This window comes from Oncorhynchus masou, unplaced genomic scaffold, assembly GCF_036934945.1.
Source record: "Oncorhynchus masou masou isolate Uvic2021 unplaced genomic scaffold, UVic_Omas_1.1 unplaced_scaffold_2583, whole genome shotgun sequence".
NCBI lineage: Eukaryota > Metazoa > Chordata > Actinopteri > Salmoniformes > Salmonidae > Oncorhynchus > Oncorhynchus masou.
This window is the reverse complement of record NW_027009024.1, coordinates 9,603-25,278: the sequence shown is the minus strand read 5'-3', so window position 1 is coordinate 25,278 and position 15,676 is coordinate 9,603. Positions and strand designations below refer to the sequence as shown.

Below are 15,676 nucleotides of genomic sequence, written 5' to 3'. Positions count from 1 at the left end.
ACTGGTGAACGGGATGTTCAAGGTGCATGTAAACAGTTTATCCCCGAACAAGAACTTATAAAACGGAATATGAGCTGCGCGCGTGTAAACGTGATCACTGTCAAAATCAAATCAAATCAAATTTATTTATATAGCCCTTCGTACATCAGCTGATATCTCAAAGTGCTGTACAGAAACCCAGCCTAAAACCCCAAACAGCAAGCAATGCAGGTGTAGAAGCACGGTGGCTAGGAAAAACTCCCTAGAAAACTGTGGCGTTGATTGGCTCGTAGCCAGGAGCTTTATGTTTATGACAGTTTGTGATGGAAAAAAAATCAAATAAGAATCCATGTACTTTTATATCTGTTGAAGACCCTTTGGTTTAGAAACTTTAACTACATCTAAGCAACTTGGTTTTTGTCAAACTCAGTCCAGAAATGACCTCGAGTCACCACCTGGTGGCAGCAGCGGCTATATTTAGTAATTTCAAAACGCCAACTAGGAAGTTTGTCCCTCATTGACTCTCTGTAGTTTTAGAGACATTTCACTACGCGCCTTAAAGAAAAAATATTTCGCGGGAATTAAAATCAGAAAAACACAACACGCAGCAACTCAAACAAAACAGTGACTAGAGAACTGTGAAATAACATTAGATAAAATGAGTTTGTGGGTGGACAAATACAGACCTACTTCTCTGGGGAAACTGGACTACCACAAAGAACAAGCAAATCAGCTGAAAAACCTGGTAAGATTCAAAGTTGATCAACATGGCAGATACCCGTGTCTTTGGTATGGTACCAGCTTGCTACATAACTTGCAGTCGTTTTGTCTTTGTCAGCTAAGTTAGTTAGCTAACATTAGGCAGGTTTCCAGTAGAGTTGTTGTTAACCAGATGTAGTAATATACAAGCCACCTATTTAAACATGGCTCTGTTCTGTAGAGAGGGTTATTAAGTACGTCTTTAACATTAGCTAAAAATAAAACGAAATTATCTCAAATTACAACTTTTGACAACATGTATCAGTGTAGCCATGACCCTGTAGTAGGGTAGCTAAGTTACTGTACAGGCTGTGTATGAATCACTGCCGCGCTGGAACAAAAACCTGCACCGTGCAGAGAGTCTCCCATTACCGGGCCAGAACGCGGGGCTTAACCTCGGTTCCGGTCGGTTTTTATTAAAAAGTCGTTCCGTTTTTTCGGTGTAACAGTTTCCTGACCGCTAGGCTGCTTCCTCATCTGTTGGTGTATGGGGCTGTCTTCTATAACGTGTGTGTGTGTGTGTGTGTGTTTGTTTGTTCTCCAGGTCCAGTGTGGGGACTTCCCTCATCTGTTGGTGTATGGAGCTGTCTTCTATAACGTGTGTGTGTGTTCTCCAGGTCCAGTGTGGGGACTTCCCTCATCTGTTGGTGTATGGAGCTGTCTTCTATAACGTGTGTGTGTGTTCTCCAGGTCCAGTGTGGGGACTTCCCTCATCTGTTGGTGTATGGAGCTGTCTTCTATAACGTGTGTGTGTGTGTGTTCTCCAGGTCCAGTGTGGGGACTTCCCTCATCTGTTGGTGTATGGAGCTGTCCTATAACGTGTGTGTGTGTGTGTGTGTGTGTTCTCCAGGTCCAGTGTGGGGACTTCCCTCATCTGTTGGTGTATGGAGCTGTCTTCTATAACGTGTGTGTGTGTAACCCTCTCCTCACTGTGTGTGTGTGTTTGTTCTCCAGGTCCAGTGTGGGGACTTCCCTCATCTGTTGGTGTATGGAGCTGTCTTCTATAACGTGTGTGTGTTCTCCAGGTCCAGTGTGGGGACTTCCCTCATCTGTTGGTGTATGGAGCTGTCTTCTATAACGTGTGTGTGTGTGTGTTCTCCAGGTCCAGTGTGGGGACTTCCCTCATCTGTTGGTGTATGGAGCTGTCCTATAACGTGTGTGTGTGTGTGTGTGTGTGTTCTCCAGGTCCAGTGTGGGGACTTCCCTCATCTGTTGGTGTATGGAGCTGTCTTCTATAACGTGTGTGTGTTCTCCAGGTCCAGTGTGGGGACTTCCCTCATCTGTTGGTGTATGGAGCTGTCTTCTATAACGTGTGTGTGTTCTCCAGGTCCAGTGTGGGGACTTCCCTCATCTGTTGGTGTATGGAGCTGTCTTCTATAACGTGTGTGTGTTCTCCAGGTCCAGTGTGGGGACTTCCCTCATCTGTTGGTGTACGGGCCGTCTGGAGCAGGGAAGAAGACTCGTATTATGTGTCTGCTGAGAGAACTGTACGGAGCCGGAGTGGAGAAACTACACATCGAACACCAGACCGTTACGGTGAGGAGAGGGTCACACACACACACACACACACACACACACACACACACACACACACACACCAGATGGACAAACAAAAACATACACACTCACACCAGATGGACAAACACACACACACACACACACACACACACATTTTACATCATTTACATTTAAGTCATTTAGCAGACGCTCTTATCCAGAGCGACTTACAAATTGGTGAATTCACCTTCTGACATCCAGTGGAACAGCCACTTTACAATAGTGCATCTAAATCATTAAGGGGGGGTGAGAAGGATTACTTAACCTATCCTAGGTATTCCTTGAAGAGGTGGGGTTTCAGGTGTCTCCGGAAGGTGGTGATTGACTCCGCTGTCCTGGCGTCGTGAGGGAGTTTGTTCCACCATTGGGGGGCCAGAGCAGCGAACAGTTTTGACTGGGCTGAGCGGGAACTGTACTTCCTGAGTGGTAGGGAGGCGAGCAGGCCAGAGGTGGATGAACGCAGTGCCCTTGCTTGGGTGTAGGGCCTGATCAGAGCCTGGAGGTACTGCGGTGCCGTTCCCCTCACAGCTCCGTAGGCAAGCACCATGGTCTTGTAGCGGATGCGAGCTTCAACTGGAAGCCAGTGGAGAGAGCGGAGGAGCGGGGTGACGTGAGAGAACTTGGGAAGGTTGAACACCAGACGGGCTGTGGCGTTCTGGATGAGTTGTAGGGGTTTAATGGCACAGGCAGGGAGCCCAGCCAACAGCGAGTTGCAGTAATCCAGACGGGAGATGACAAGTGCCTGGATTAGGACCTGCGCCGCTTCCTGTGTGAGGCAGGGTCGTACTCTGCGGATGTTGTAGAGCATGAACCTACAGGAACGGGCCACCGCCATGATGTTGGTTGAGAACGACAGGGTGTTGTCCAGGATCACGCCAAGGTTCTTAGCGCTCTGGGAGGAGGACACAATGGAGTTGTCAACCGTGATGGCGAGATCATGGAACGGGCAGTCCTTCCCCGGGAGGAAGAGCAGCTCCGTCTTGCCGAGGTTCAGCTTGAGGTGGTGATCCGTCATCCACACTGAAATGTCTGCCAGACATGCAGAGATGCGATTCGCCACCTGGTCATCAGAAGGGGGAAAGGAGAAGATTAATTGTGTGTCGTCTGCATAGCAATGATCGGAGAGACCATGTGAGGTTATGACAGAGCCAAGTGACTTGGTGTATAGCGAGAATAGGTGAGGGCCTAGAACAGAGCCCTGGGGGACACCAGTGGTGAGAGCGCGTGGCGAGGAGACAGATTCTCGCCACGCCACCTGGTAGGAGCGACCTGTCAGGTAGGACGCAATCCAAGCGTGGGCCGCGCCGGAGATGCCCAACTCGGAGAGGAGGATCTGATGGTTCACAGTATCGAAGGCAGCCGATAGGTCTAGAAGGATGAGAGCAGAGGAGAGAGAGTTAGCTTTAGCAGTGCGGAGCGCCTCCGTGATACAGAGAAGAGCAGTCTCAGTTGAATGACTAGTCTTGAAACCTGACTGATTTGGATCAAGAAGGTCATTCTGAGAGAGATAGCGGGAGAGCTGGCCAAGGACGGCACGTTCAAGAGTTTTGGAGAGAAAAGAAAGAAGGGATACTGGTCTGTAGTTGTTGACATCGGAGGGATCGAGTGTAGGTTTTTTCAGAAGGGGTGCAACTCTCGCTCTCTTGAAGACGGAAGGGACGTAGCCAGCGGTCAGGGATGAGTTGATGAGCGAGGTGAGGTAAGGGAGAAGGTCTCCGGAAATGGTCTGGAGAAGAGAGGAGGGGATAGGGTCAAGCGGGCAGGTTGTTGGGCGGCCGGCCGTCACAAGAAGCGAGATTTCATCTGGAGAGAGAGGGGAGAAAGAGGTCAGAGCACAGGGTAGGGCAGTGTGAGCAGAACCAGCGGTGTCGTTTGACTTAGCAAACGAGGATCGGATGTCGTCGACCTTCTTTTCAAAATGGTTGACGAAGTCATCTGCAGAGAGGGAGGAGGGGGAGGGGAGGAGGATTCAGGAGGGAGGAGAAGGTGGCAAAGAGCTTCCTAGGGTTAGAGGCAGATGCTTGGAATTTAGAGTGGTAGAAAGTGGCTTTAGCAGCAGAGACAGAGGAGGAAAATGTAGAGAGGAGGGAGTGAAAGGATGCCAGGTCCGCAGGGAGGCGAGTTTTCCTCCATTTCCGCTCGGCTGCCCGGAGCTCTGTTCTGTGAGCTCGCAATGAGTCATCGAGCCACGGAGCGGGAGGGGAGGACCGAGCCGGCCTGGAGGATAGGGGACATAGAGAGTCAAAGGATGCAGAAAGGGAAGAGAGGAGGGTTGAGGAGGCAGAATCAGGAGATAGGTTGGAGAAGGTATGAGCAGAGGGAAGAGATGATAGGATGGAAGAGGAGAGAGTAGCGGGGGAGAGAGAGCGAAGGTTGGGACGGCGCGATACCATCCGAGTAGGGGCAGTGTGGGAAGTGTTGGATGAGAGCGAGAGGGAAAAGGATACAAGGTAGTGGTCGGAGACTTGGAGGGGAGTTGCAATGAGGTTAGTGGAAGAACAGCATCTAGTAAAGATGAGGTCGAGCGTATTGCCTGCCTTGTGAGTAGGGGGGGAAGGTGAGAGGGTGAGGTCAAAAGAGGAGAGGAGTGGAAAGGAGGCGGCAGAGAGGAATGAGTCAAAGGTAGACGTGGGGAGGTTAAAGTCGCCCAGGACTGTGAGAGGTGAGCCGTCCTCAGGAAAGGAGCTTATCAAGGCATCAAGCTCATTGATGAACTCTCCCAGGGAACCTGGAGGGCGATAAATGATAAGGATGTTAAGCTTGAAAGGGCTGGTAACTGTGACAGCATGGAATTCAAAGGAGGCGATAGACAGATGGGTAAGGGGAGAGAGAGAGAATGACCACTTGGGAGAGATGAGGATCCCGGTGCCACCACCCCGCTGACCAGAAGATCTCGGGGTGTGCGAGAACACGTGGGCGGACGAAGAGAGAGCAGTAGGAGTAGCAGTGTTATCTGTGGTGATCCATGTTTCCGTCAGTGCCAAGAAGTCGAGGGACTGGAGGGAGGCATAGGCTGAGATGAACTCTGCCTTTTTGGCCGCAGATCGGCAGTTCCAGAGGCTACCGGAGACCTGGAACTCCACGTGGGTCGTGCGCGCTGGGACCACCAGATTAGGGTGGCCGCGGCCACGCGGTGTGGAGCGTTTGTATGGTCTGTGCAGAGAGGAGAGAACAGGGATAGATAGACACATAGTTGACAGGCTACAGAAGAGGCTACGCTAATGCAAAGGAGATTGGAATGACAAGTGGACTACACGTCTCGAATGTTCAGAAAGTTAAGCTTACGTAGCAAGAATCTTATTGACTAAAATGATTGAAATGCTACAGTACTGCTGGAGTAGGCTAGCTGGTAGTGGCTGCGATGTTGACACTACACTAATCAAGTCGTTCCGTCGAGTGTAATAGTTTCTACAGTGCTGCTATTCGGGGGCTAGCTGGCTAGCTAGCAGGTTGATTGCGTTACGTTACCTTAAAAGAACGACAATAGCTGGCTAGCTAACCTAGAAAATCGCTCTAGGCTACACAATTGTCTTAGATACAAAGACGGCTATGTAGCTAGCTAGCTACGATCAAACAAATCAAACCGTTGTACTGTAATAGTTTCTACAGTGCTGCTATTCGGGGCTAGCTGGCTAGCTACGTTAAAAGAACGACAATAGCTGGCCAGCTAACCTAGAAAATCGCTCTAGACTACACAATTGTCTTAGATACAAAGACGGCTATGTAGCTGGCTAGCTACGATCAAACAAATCAAACCGTTGTACTGTAATGAAGTGAAATGAAAATGTGATACTACCTGTGGAGCGACGCGGAATGTTGACCGGGTAGTTGAAGTTCAATTCGGTAGAGGTTGGCTAGCTGTTGGCTAGCTAGCTAGCAGCATCTCCTACGTTAAGGACGACAAATAGCTGGCTAGCTAACCTCGGTAAATTAAGATAATCACTCTAAGTCTACACACTCTAAACTACACAATTATCTTGGATACGAAGACAGCGAAGACAACTATGTAGCTAGCTGACACTACGCTAATCGAGTCGTTCAGTTGAGTGTAATAGTTTCTACAGTGCTGGTGGACAGTGGATGTTAGCTAGCTGCTTAGCTAGCTGCTGGGCAGATACGTTAGGACGACGAAATACGATAATTATGCAATTATCTTTGATACAAAGACGGCTATGTAGCTAGCTAAGAAGAAATTGCTAAGATTAGACAAATCAAACCGTTGTACTATAATGAAATGTAATGAAATGTAATGAAAAGTTATACTACCTGCGGACCGAAGTGTAGATGCGACCGTAGATGCGACCGCTCGCTCCAACCCGGAACACACACACACGGTGAGGAGAGGGTTACACACACACACACGGTGAGGAGAGGGTCACACACACACACGCACACACACACGGTGAGGAGAAGGTTACACACACACACACACACAGTGAGGAGAGGGTCACACACACACACACGGTGAGGAGAGGGTTACACACACACACACACCCTATCACAGTGAGGAGAGGGTTACACACACACACACACACACACACGGTGAGGAGAGGGTTACACACACACACGGTGAGGAGAGGGTTACACACACACACACACACACACACCCTATCACAGTGAGGAGAGGGTTACACACACACACACACACACACGGTGAGGAGAGGGTTACACACACACGGTGAGGAGAGGGTTACACACACACCCTATCACAGTGAGGAGAGGGTTACACACACACACTGTGAAGAGAGGGAGTCAGACACACACTAGGGTTCGGTGACATCATCCTTTGTCCTATCGTGATAATGTACCCATAAGACATGGGGATATATGAGGATATCGCCCCCTATTGGCCCCTGAAAGAAAATAAACTCCACGAGAACAACCTGGACTCAGGAGTAGACGTAACATAGTACATGTAAATCCAGGACACTCCATTTAGTACGTTTTGGTATCTGTTACGTTTCATATGGTATGTATTCAGTTGTGGATGTCCATCTAGTTCGTATGATATGTTATGAATTTGTATGGGACCTCACTTTGTGCGCGGCGGCGTTGTCATGCTAAAGCAGGAAAGGGCCTGGCCTGAACTATTGCCACAAAGTTGGAAGCGCATCTAGAATGTCATTCTACCGTTAAGATTTCTGTTCACTGGAAGTAAGGGGCCCGAACAATGAAAAACAGCCCCAGACCATTATTCCTCCTCCACCAAACTTTACAGTTGGCACTATGCATTGGGGCAGGTAGCGTTCTCCTGGCATCAGCCAAACCCAGATTCGTCCATCGGACTGCCAGATGGTGAAGCGTGATTCATCACTCCAGAGAACTTGTTTCCACTGATCCAGAGTCCAACGGTGGTGAGCTTTACACCCCTCCAGACGACGCTTGGCATTTCGCATATCAGACAATTCTTTACGCGCTTCAGCATTTGGCGGTCCCGTTCCGTGAGCTTGTGTGGCCTACCACTTCACGGCTGAGCCGTTGTTTCTCCTAGACGTTTCCACTTCACAATAAAAACACTTATGGTTTACCTGACAGCTCTAGCAGGGCAGAAATTTGATAAACTGACTCGTTGGAAAGGTGGCATCCTATGACAGTGCCACGTTGAAAGTCACTGAGCCCTTCAGTACAGGCCATTCTACTGGCAGTGTTTGTCTATGGAGATTGCATGGCTGTGTGCTCGATTTGATACACCTGCCAGCAATGTAATTTTGACCGTGTAGTGTATGTTACAAATTACAATTTGTTGTGGCTAATGTTAGCTAAGCTAGGGGTTATGTTTAGGAGTTAGATTGAAGGTTTAAGGTTTGGGGAAGGTTTTGCTAACATGCTAAGTAGCTAAAAAGTATCATGTCGTTGCCAATTAGCTAAAGTTGTCCTTGATGAGATTCGAACATACAACCTTCTGGTTGCTAGACGGCGCGCTGTATGCTATAGGTTGGCATATCTATCCAAACGACCACCCACCCTCCTTTCGTTTTTTGCCAAAATGAACCTTCTGTTTAACGTGACCATAGAAAACAACATACAAATGGGTGTCCTTGATTTACGTTTACTATGTTACGTCTAGCCTGAGGCCAGCCTGGCTAAAATGACAACTATATTAGCTGGAATGATATAAACGGAAAATGACCAACCACTGCCATTGCCTTCCTCTTACCAAAACATTTTGCTTATGTCAACATTTTCTGTTATTTATTTATTTTTTTGCTACACAACGTTCCTGTAGATTGTTCTAGAAACATTATTTGGTCAACAGTTAAACGCCTAATGCGTTATGTTGATTCTTGCTATGAAAGTACAGTGGGGCAAAAAAGTATTTAGTCAGCCACCAGTTGTGCAAGTTCTCCCACTTAAAAAGATGAGAGAGGCCTGTAATTTTCATAGGTACACTTCAACTAACTTCAGTAACACACTACGCCGCCAGGGACTCAAATCCTGCAGTGCCAGACGTGTCCCCCTGCTTAAGCCAGTACATGTCCAGGCCCGTCTGAGCCAGAAATAAATGTTATAACTATGGATTCTTTTGACAGGCTGCACATCAAAATATCCATCATGCGCTCCCCATTACCAGTCCCTGGTCTCCATGTTAGATACTGACCAGTCCCTGGTCTCCATGTTAGATACAGCTTACTGACCAGTCCCTGGTCTCCATGTTAGATACTGACCAGTCCCTGGTCTCCATGTTAGATACTGACCAGTCCCTGGTCTCCATGTTCGATACTGACCAGTCCCTGGTCTCCATGTTAGATACTGACCAGTCCCTGGTCTCCATGTTAGATACTGACCAGTCCCTGGTCTCCATGTTAGATACTGACCAGTCCCTGGTCTCCATGTTAGATACTGACCAGTCCCTGGTCTCCATGTTAGATACTGACCAGTCCCTGGTCTCCATGTTAGATACTGACCAGTCCCTGGTCTCCATGTTAGATACTGACCAGTCCCTGGTCTCCATGTTAGATACTGACCAGTCCCTGGTCTCCATGTTAGATACTGACCAGTCCCTGGTCTCCATGTTAGATACTGACCAGTCCCTGGTCTCCATGTTAGATACTGACCAGTCCCTGGTCTCCATGTTAGATACTGACCAGTCCCTGGTCTCCATGTTAGATACTGACCAGTCCCTGGTCTCCATGTTAGATACTGACCAGCCCCTGGTCTCCATGTTAGATACTGACCAGTCCCTGGTCTCCATGCTAGACACAGCTTACTGACCAGTCCCTGGTCTCCATGTTAGATACTGACCAGTCCCTGGTCTCCATGCTAGACACAGCTTACTGACCAGTCCCTGGTCTCCATGTTAGATACTGACCAGTCCCTTGTCTCCATGTTAGATACATGCTAACGTAATATCGCCCAACCCAAACACACACACACACACACAAACACACACACACACACAGAGCCGAGGTGGAGAAACTATGCAGAGAAGACCATCACAGAGACATACACACTTCAATACTTCCATCTGATTCACGATCTAATTCATTCTACATCCGTTTCCTCTTCTCTGGGCAGGCTCCCTCTAAGAAGAAGATTGAGATCAACACCATAGCCAGTAACTACCACCTGGAGGTCAACCCAAGGTAAACAGGAAGTAGTATTGGTAACATCAACACCGTAGCCAGTAACTACCACCTGGAGGTCAACCCAAGGTGAACAGGAAGTAGTATTGGTAACATCAACACCGTAGCCAGTAACTACCACCTGGAGGTCAACCCAAGGTGAACAGGAAGTAGTATTGATACACTTCAACACCACAGCCAGGAACTCAACGATCTGAGTTGGAGAGTGTTGCTGCTAACAGTGACCGTGTGTTTTTTAGGAACTGTGTGTTGTCCATTTGACCATATACTGTACATCTGTTCTCAGTGACCGTGGGGTCATATTGAACAACTCTCTCATTTTAACAGTGATGCTGGTAACAGTGACCGTGGGGTCATATTGAACATCTCTCTCATTTTAACAGTGATGCTGGTAACAGTGACCGTGTGGTTATCCAGGAACTGATCAAGACTATGGCCCAGTCTCAACAGATCCAGACCAGCACCCAGAGGGAGTTCAAAGGTCAGACACACACATGCCGCGTACTGCTCTGTTAGGATTTTCACGTTCTGACACCATTTTAATAAAACAACCCCTCTCTCTTCTCTCTGTCTCTCTCTCTCTCTCAGTTGTCCTGTTGACAGAGGTAGACCGCCTCACGAAGGATGCCCAGCATGCATTGCGTCGTACCATGGAGAAGTACATGTCCACCTGCCGGCTCATCCTCTGCTGTAACTCCACCTCCAAAGTCATTGGACCAATCAGGAGCAGGTGTCTGGCCGTCAGGGTGCCCCTGCCCAGTACAGAGGAGGTAGGGGGGATGAGGGAGAGGTGGGGGGAGATGAGGTGGTGGGGGGGGGGGGATGAGGGAGAGGTGGGGGGAGATGAGGTGGTGGGGGGGGATGAGGGAGAGGTGGGGGGAAGATGAGGTGGTGGGGGGGGGGGTGAGGGAGAGGTGAGGGTGGGGTGAGAGAGAGGGGGAGGGAGAGGTGGGGGGGTGGGGGGGAGGGTGGAGGGTGGCAGGATGGAGAGGTGGGGTGGGGTGGAAGGATGGGGAGGATGTTTAGTGCACGGTACATTATTTAAACTACATCAAATTCTCACCTTCTGTCATCTCTCTCCTCTCAGGTGTGTAATGTTCTGTCTGCAGTGTGTAGGAAGGAGGGTCTGCTTCTCCCCGCTGAGTTGGCCAAACAGATATCAGAGAAGTCTGGACGCAACCTCCGCAAAGCACTGCTGATGTGTGAGGCCTGCAGAGTGCAACAGTAAGTCTGACGCTGTGTGTGACGCTGTGTGTGACGCTGTGTGTGACGCTGTGTGTGACGCTGTGTGTGACGCTGTGTGTGACGCTGTGTGTGACGCTGTGTGTGGCGCTGTGTGTGGCGCTGTGTGTGGCGCTGTGTGTGGCGCTGTGTGTGGCGCTGTGTGTGGCGCTGTGTGTGGCGCTGTGTGTGGCGCTGTGTGTGGCGCTGTGTGTGGCGCTGTGTGTGACGCTCCAACAGTCCATAATGTTTGAACTTTTCAATCTAATATCCATTTAACAGAAGCTGGTAAAGAGGCCTACATTTTCCTAGGTGTGCCACCACTGGTTTTAAAACGGGCATAGCGATCACCTCATCATGCCCTTTGACCCCTGTTCTCCAGGTACCCGTTCTCAGCAGACCAGGACATCCCAGAGACCGACTGGGAGGTTTACCTGAGAGAGACGGCCAACGCCATCGTCAGTCAGCAGAGTCCTCAGAGGTGGGAGGGGAGTGACGATAGAGGAGGACTGGAATTAAAAAACATTGAACAAACGTCCCTAATTTAAAATGGTTTCTGTAGTAAAAGGTTTTTCTCTGACCCTCCCCCAACCCCCCTCTCTCCTCTACCTCTCCTCCCCCCCTACCTCTCTCCCCTACCTCCCCCCCCCTCTCTCCTCTACCTCTCCTCCCCCCCTACCTCTCTCCCCCCCTCTCTCCTCTACCCCCCTCTCTCCTCTACCCCCCCCTCTCCTCTACCTCCCCCTCTACCTCTCTCCTCTACCTCTCCTCCCCCTACCTCTCTCCCCTACCTCCCCCCCCTCTCTCCCCTACCTCTCCCCCTCTCTCCTCCTCTCTCCTCTACCTCCCCCTCTCTCCCCTACCTCTCTCTCCTCTCTCCCTCCTCCCCCCCTACCTCTCTCCCCCTACCTCTCCCCCCTCTCCCTCCTCTCTCCTCTACCTCCCCCCTCTCTCCTCTACCTCTCTCCTCTACCTCTCCTCCCCCCTACCTCTCTCCCCCCCCCCCCCCCCCCTCTCCTCTACCTCTCCTCCCCCTACCTCTCTCCCCCTCTCTCCTCTACCCCCCCTCTCTCCTCTACCCCCCCCTCTCTCTCCCTACCCCCCCTCTCTCCTCTACCTCCCCCTCTCTCCTCTACCTCCCCCACCCCTCTCTCCTCTACCTCTCCCCCTCTCTCCTCTACCTCCCCCTCTCTCCCTCTACCCCCCCCCCCCCTCTCCCTCTACCTCCCCCTCTCCCTCTACCTCCCCCACCCCTCTCTCCTCTACCTCCCCCTCTCTCCTCTACCTCTCTCCTCTACCTCTCCTCCCCCCTACCTCTCTCCCCTACCTCCCCCCCTCTCTCTCTACCTCTCCTCCACCCCTACCTCTCTCCCCCTCTCTCCCTCTACCCCCCCCCCCTCTCTCCTCTACCTCCCCCTCTCTCCTCTACCCCCCCCCTCTCCCTCTACCTCCCCCTCTCTCCCTCTACCTCCCCCACCCCTCTCTCCCCCTCTCTCCTCTACCTCTCTCCCCCTCTCTCCCCTACCTCTCTCCCCCCCACCTCTCTCCCCCCTACCTCCCCCCCCACCTCTCCCCCCCTCTCCCCCCTACCTCCCGCTCCCAGGTTGTTAGAGGTGAGGGGGAGACTGTATGAGTTGCTGACTCACTGCATTCCTCCTGAGATCATCATGAAGGTACGCCTCACAAACACCGAGCACCAACTGGGGGGGGGGGGGTGTATGCTGGTGTCTGTGTGTAGGGCCTGGTAACAGAGCTGCTAGGTAACTGTGTGGTGTTAAGGTACCGTGTCTGTGTGTAGGGCCTGGTAACAGAGCTGCTAGGTAACTGTGTGGTGTGTTAAGGTACCGTGTGTAGGGCCTGGTAACAGAGCTGCTAGGTAACTGGTGTTAAGGTACCGTGTCTGTGTGTAGGGCCTGGTAACAGAGCTGCTAGGTAACTGGTGTGTTAAGGTACCGTGTGTAGGGCCTGGTAACAGAGCTGCTAGGTAACTGGTGTGTTAAGGTACCGTGTCCGTGTGTAGGGCCTGGTAACAGAGCTGCTAGGTAACTGGTGTGTTAAGGTACCGTGTCCGTGTGTAGGGCCTGGTAACAGAGCTGCTAGGTAACTGTGTGGTGTGTTAAGGTACCGTGTCTGTGTGTAGGGCCTGGTAACAGAGCTGCTAGGTAACTGTGTGGTGTGTTAAGGTACCGTGTCCGTGTGTAGGGCCTGGTAACAGAGCTGCTAGGTAACTGTGTGGTGTGTTAAGGTACCGTGTCTGTGTGTAGGGCCTGGTAACAGAGCTGCTAGGTAACTGTGTGGTGTTAAGGTACCGTGTCTGTGTGTAGGGCCTGGTAACAGAGCTGCTAGGTAACTGTGGTGTTAAGGTACCGTGTCTGTGTGTAGGGCCTGGTAACAGAGCTGCTAGGTAACTGTGTGGTGTGTTAAGGTACCGTGTCTGTGTGTAGGGCCTGGTAACAGAGCTGCTAGGTAACTGTGACGGGCAGCTGAAGGCAGAGGTGACTCACATGGCAGCCCACTACGAACACCGACTGCAGCAGGGCAATAAGGCCATCTACCATCTGGAGGCCTTCACCGCCAGGTTCATGGCCATCTACAAGAAGTTCATGGAGGACGGACTGGACGCCATGATGTTCTGAGCTCGCTCTCCTTCTCTCTCTCCTTCTCGCTCTCTCTCCTTCTCGCTCTCTCTCCTTCTCGCTTTCTCTCCTTCTCGCTCTCTCTCCTTCTCACTCTCTCTCTTCTCTCTCCTTCTCGCTCTCTCTCCTTCTCTCTTCTCTCTCTTTCTCTCTTCTCTCTTCTCTCTCTTTCTCTCTTCTCTCATCTCGCTCTCTCTCTTCTCGCTCTTTCTCTCATCTCTCTCCTCACTCTAAATCTCTCTTTCCTGTCTCCATGACGTTCTGATCTAACTCGACTTGCTCTTTCTCCCCCTCTTCATCACCCTTCCTCTTCATCACCCTTCGGGATGCCTTGATGTTGTGATCTAACACCCTCTCCCTCTGCGTACCCTCCCATATGCCTTGATGTTGTGATCTAATACCCTCTCCCTCTGCGTACCCTCCCATATGCCTTGATGTTGTGATCTAATACCCTCTCCCTCTGCGTACCCTCCCATATGCCTTGATGTTGTGATCTAATACCCTCCCTCTGCGTACCCTCTCATACCTTGATGTTGTGATCTAACACCCTCCCATACCTTGATGTTGTGATCTAATACCCTCCCATACCTTGATGTTGTGATCTAATACCCTCTCATACCTTGATGTTGTGATCTAATACCCTCCCATACCTTGATGTTGTGATCTAATACCCTCCCATACCTTGATGTTGTGATCTAATACCCTCTCATACCTTGATGTTGTGATCTAACACCCTCTCCCTCTCCGTACCCTCCCATACCTTGTAATATGAGGGGGTTCAGAGGCCCAGTCTTTGATATCAATAATTGATTCATCTGGATAGTGAAACCTCCGCTATGTACTGTCTTATTGAACCCCTGCTGTAAAATAAAGTTGACTTTCTTTTGAATGTCTTAAAGTGAACTGTCAATTGATTGATATTACCTGGTGGGCTGGTAGATCCCTCCTCCGTATGATCTGTGTAGTGGCTCAGCCAATGGCCTCCGTCTACTGGCTCAGCCAATGGCCTCCGTCTACTGGCTCAGCCAATGGCCTCCGTATGATCTGTCTACTGGCTCAGCCAATGGCCTCCGTATGATCTGTCTACTGGCTCAGCCAATGGCCTCCGTCTACTGGCTCAGCCAATGGCCTCCGTATGATCTGTCTACTGGCTCAGCCAATGGCCTCCGTCTACTGGCTCAGCCAATGGCCTCCGTATGATCTGTCTACTGGCTCAGCCAATGGCCTCCGTATGATCTGTCTACTGGCTCAGCCAATGGCCTGTTTTGAATTGTCAGTTGTGCACCTCTTGGGACCCTTGCCTGAACTGGCACTATACCCCCCCACAGGTCATGACCCCAGTGGGCCCCTGGCCTAGTGCTACACCCCAAGCCCTACCATACCCGTATGTGATGTAACGACGTAGTGATGGCTGACTCCCCCCCATCTCTGAGCCTGGCCAAGATAATAACCTCTCCGAAGCAATGTTCCCTCTTTTTATAACCATTGTGTAAAAATTTCACACAAAATATCTGCGTGCGCCATTTTCTAAACTTGGCTCGCGTCATAAAATCAGACTCGTCCCTGAAACTGCACTCAATGTTTTTTTTTTTTTTTTTGACTTAGCCAGTTGGGTTGTGTGAATAACCCAACATGTTGGGGTCACCCAAACATGGCTTGATTTAACCATCAGTTGGGAGCTGGGTCTTTTTTCTTTTCATTTTCAGGAAGTGGGTCCTATTAGGGGTGTGTCCGTCATGAAGTTATTTTTGGCCAAATGTCATTCCTGTTCATCAAGTTTAACGTACACTAGAAAATGAAAATGTTCCTTGAATATATTTGCAAATTACATATTTTTAAATAAAAATCTGAACGTTATTATAATGCTGGGATATGGTGCTATTCATCCCGACACTGAGATACGATGCTGGGATATGGTGCTATTCATCCCAACACTGAGAT

The 15,676-nt window shown here is 50.3% G+C and overlaps 1 protein-coding gene across 2 annotated transcripts; it reads left to right on the top strand.

Annotated features, from left to right (window-relative positions):
- The first annotated feature begins 503 nt into the window (after positions 1-503).
- Positions 504-14,628, top strand: LOC135533685 (replication factor C subunit 3). 2 transcript variants are annotated; one of them, XM_064960955.1, is made up of 9 exons: positions 504-724; positions 2,137-2,274; positions 9,811-9,878; positions 10,262-10,359; positions 10,467-10,648; positions 10,966-11,102; positions 11,482-11,580; positions 12,703-12,772; positions 12,838-13,092. In XM_064960955.1, the coding sequence occupies exons 1-9, from the start codon at positions 638-640 to the stop codon at positions 12,895-12,897; spliced, it is 939 nt and encodes a 312-aa protein (XP_064817027.1). In that variant the 5' UTR covers positions 504-637; the 3' UTR covers positions 12,898-13,092. The 2 variants fall into 2 exon arrangements, with proteins under 2 accessions (XP_064817027.1, XP_064817026.1); XM_064960954.1 differs by lacking the exon at positions 12,838-13,092 and adding an exon at positions 13,544-14,628 and having other exon boundaries at positions 505-724.
- The last annotated feature ends 1,048 nt before the right edge of the window (positions 14,629-15,676 follow it).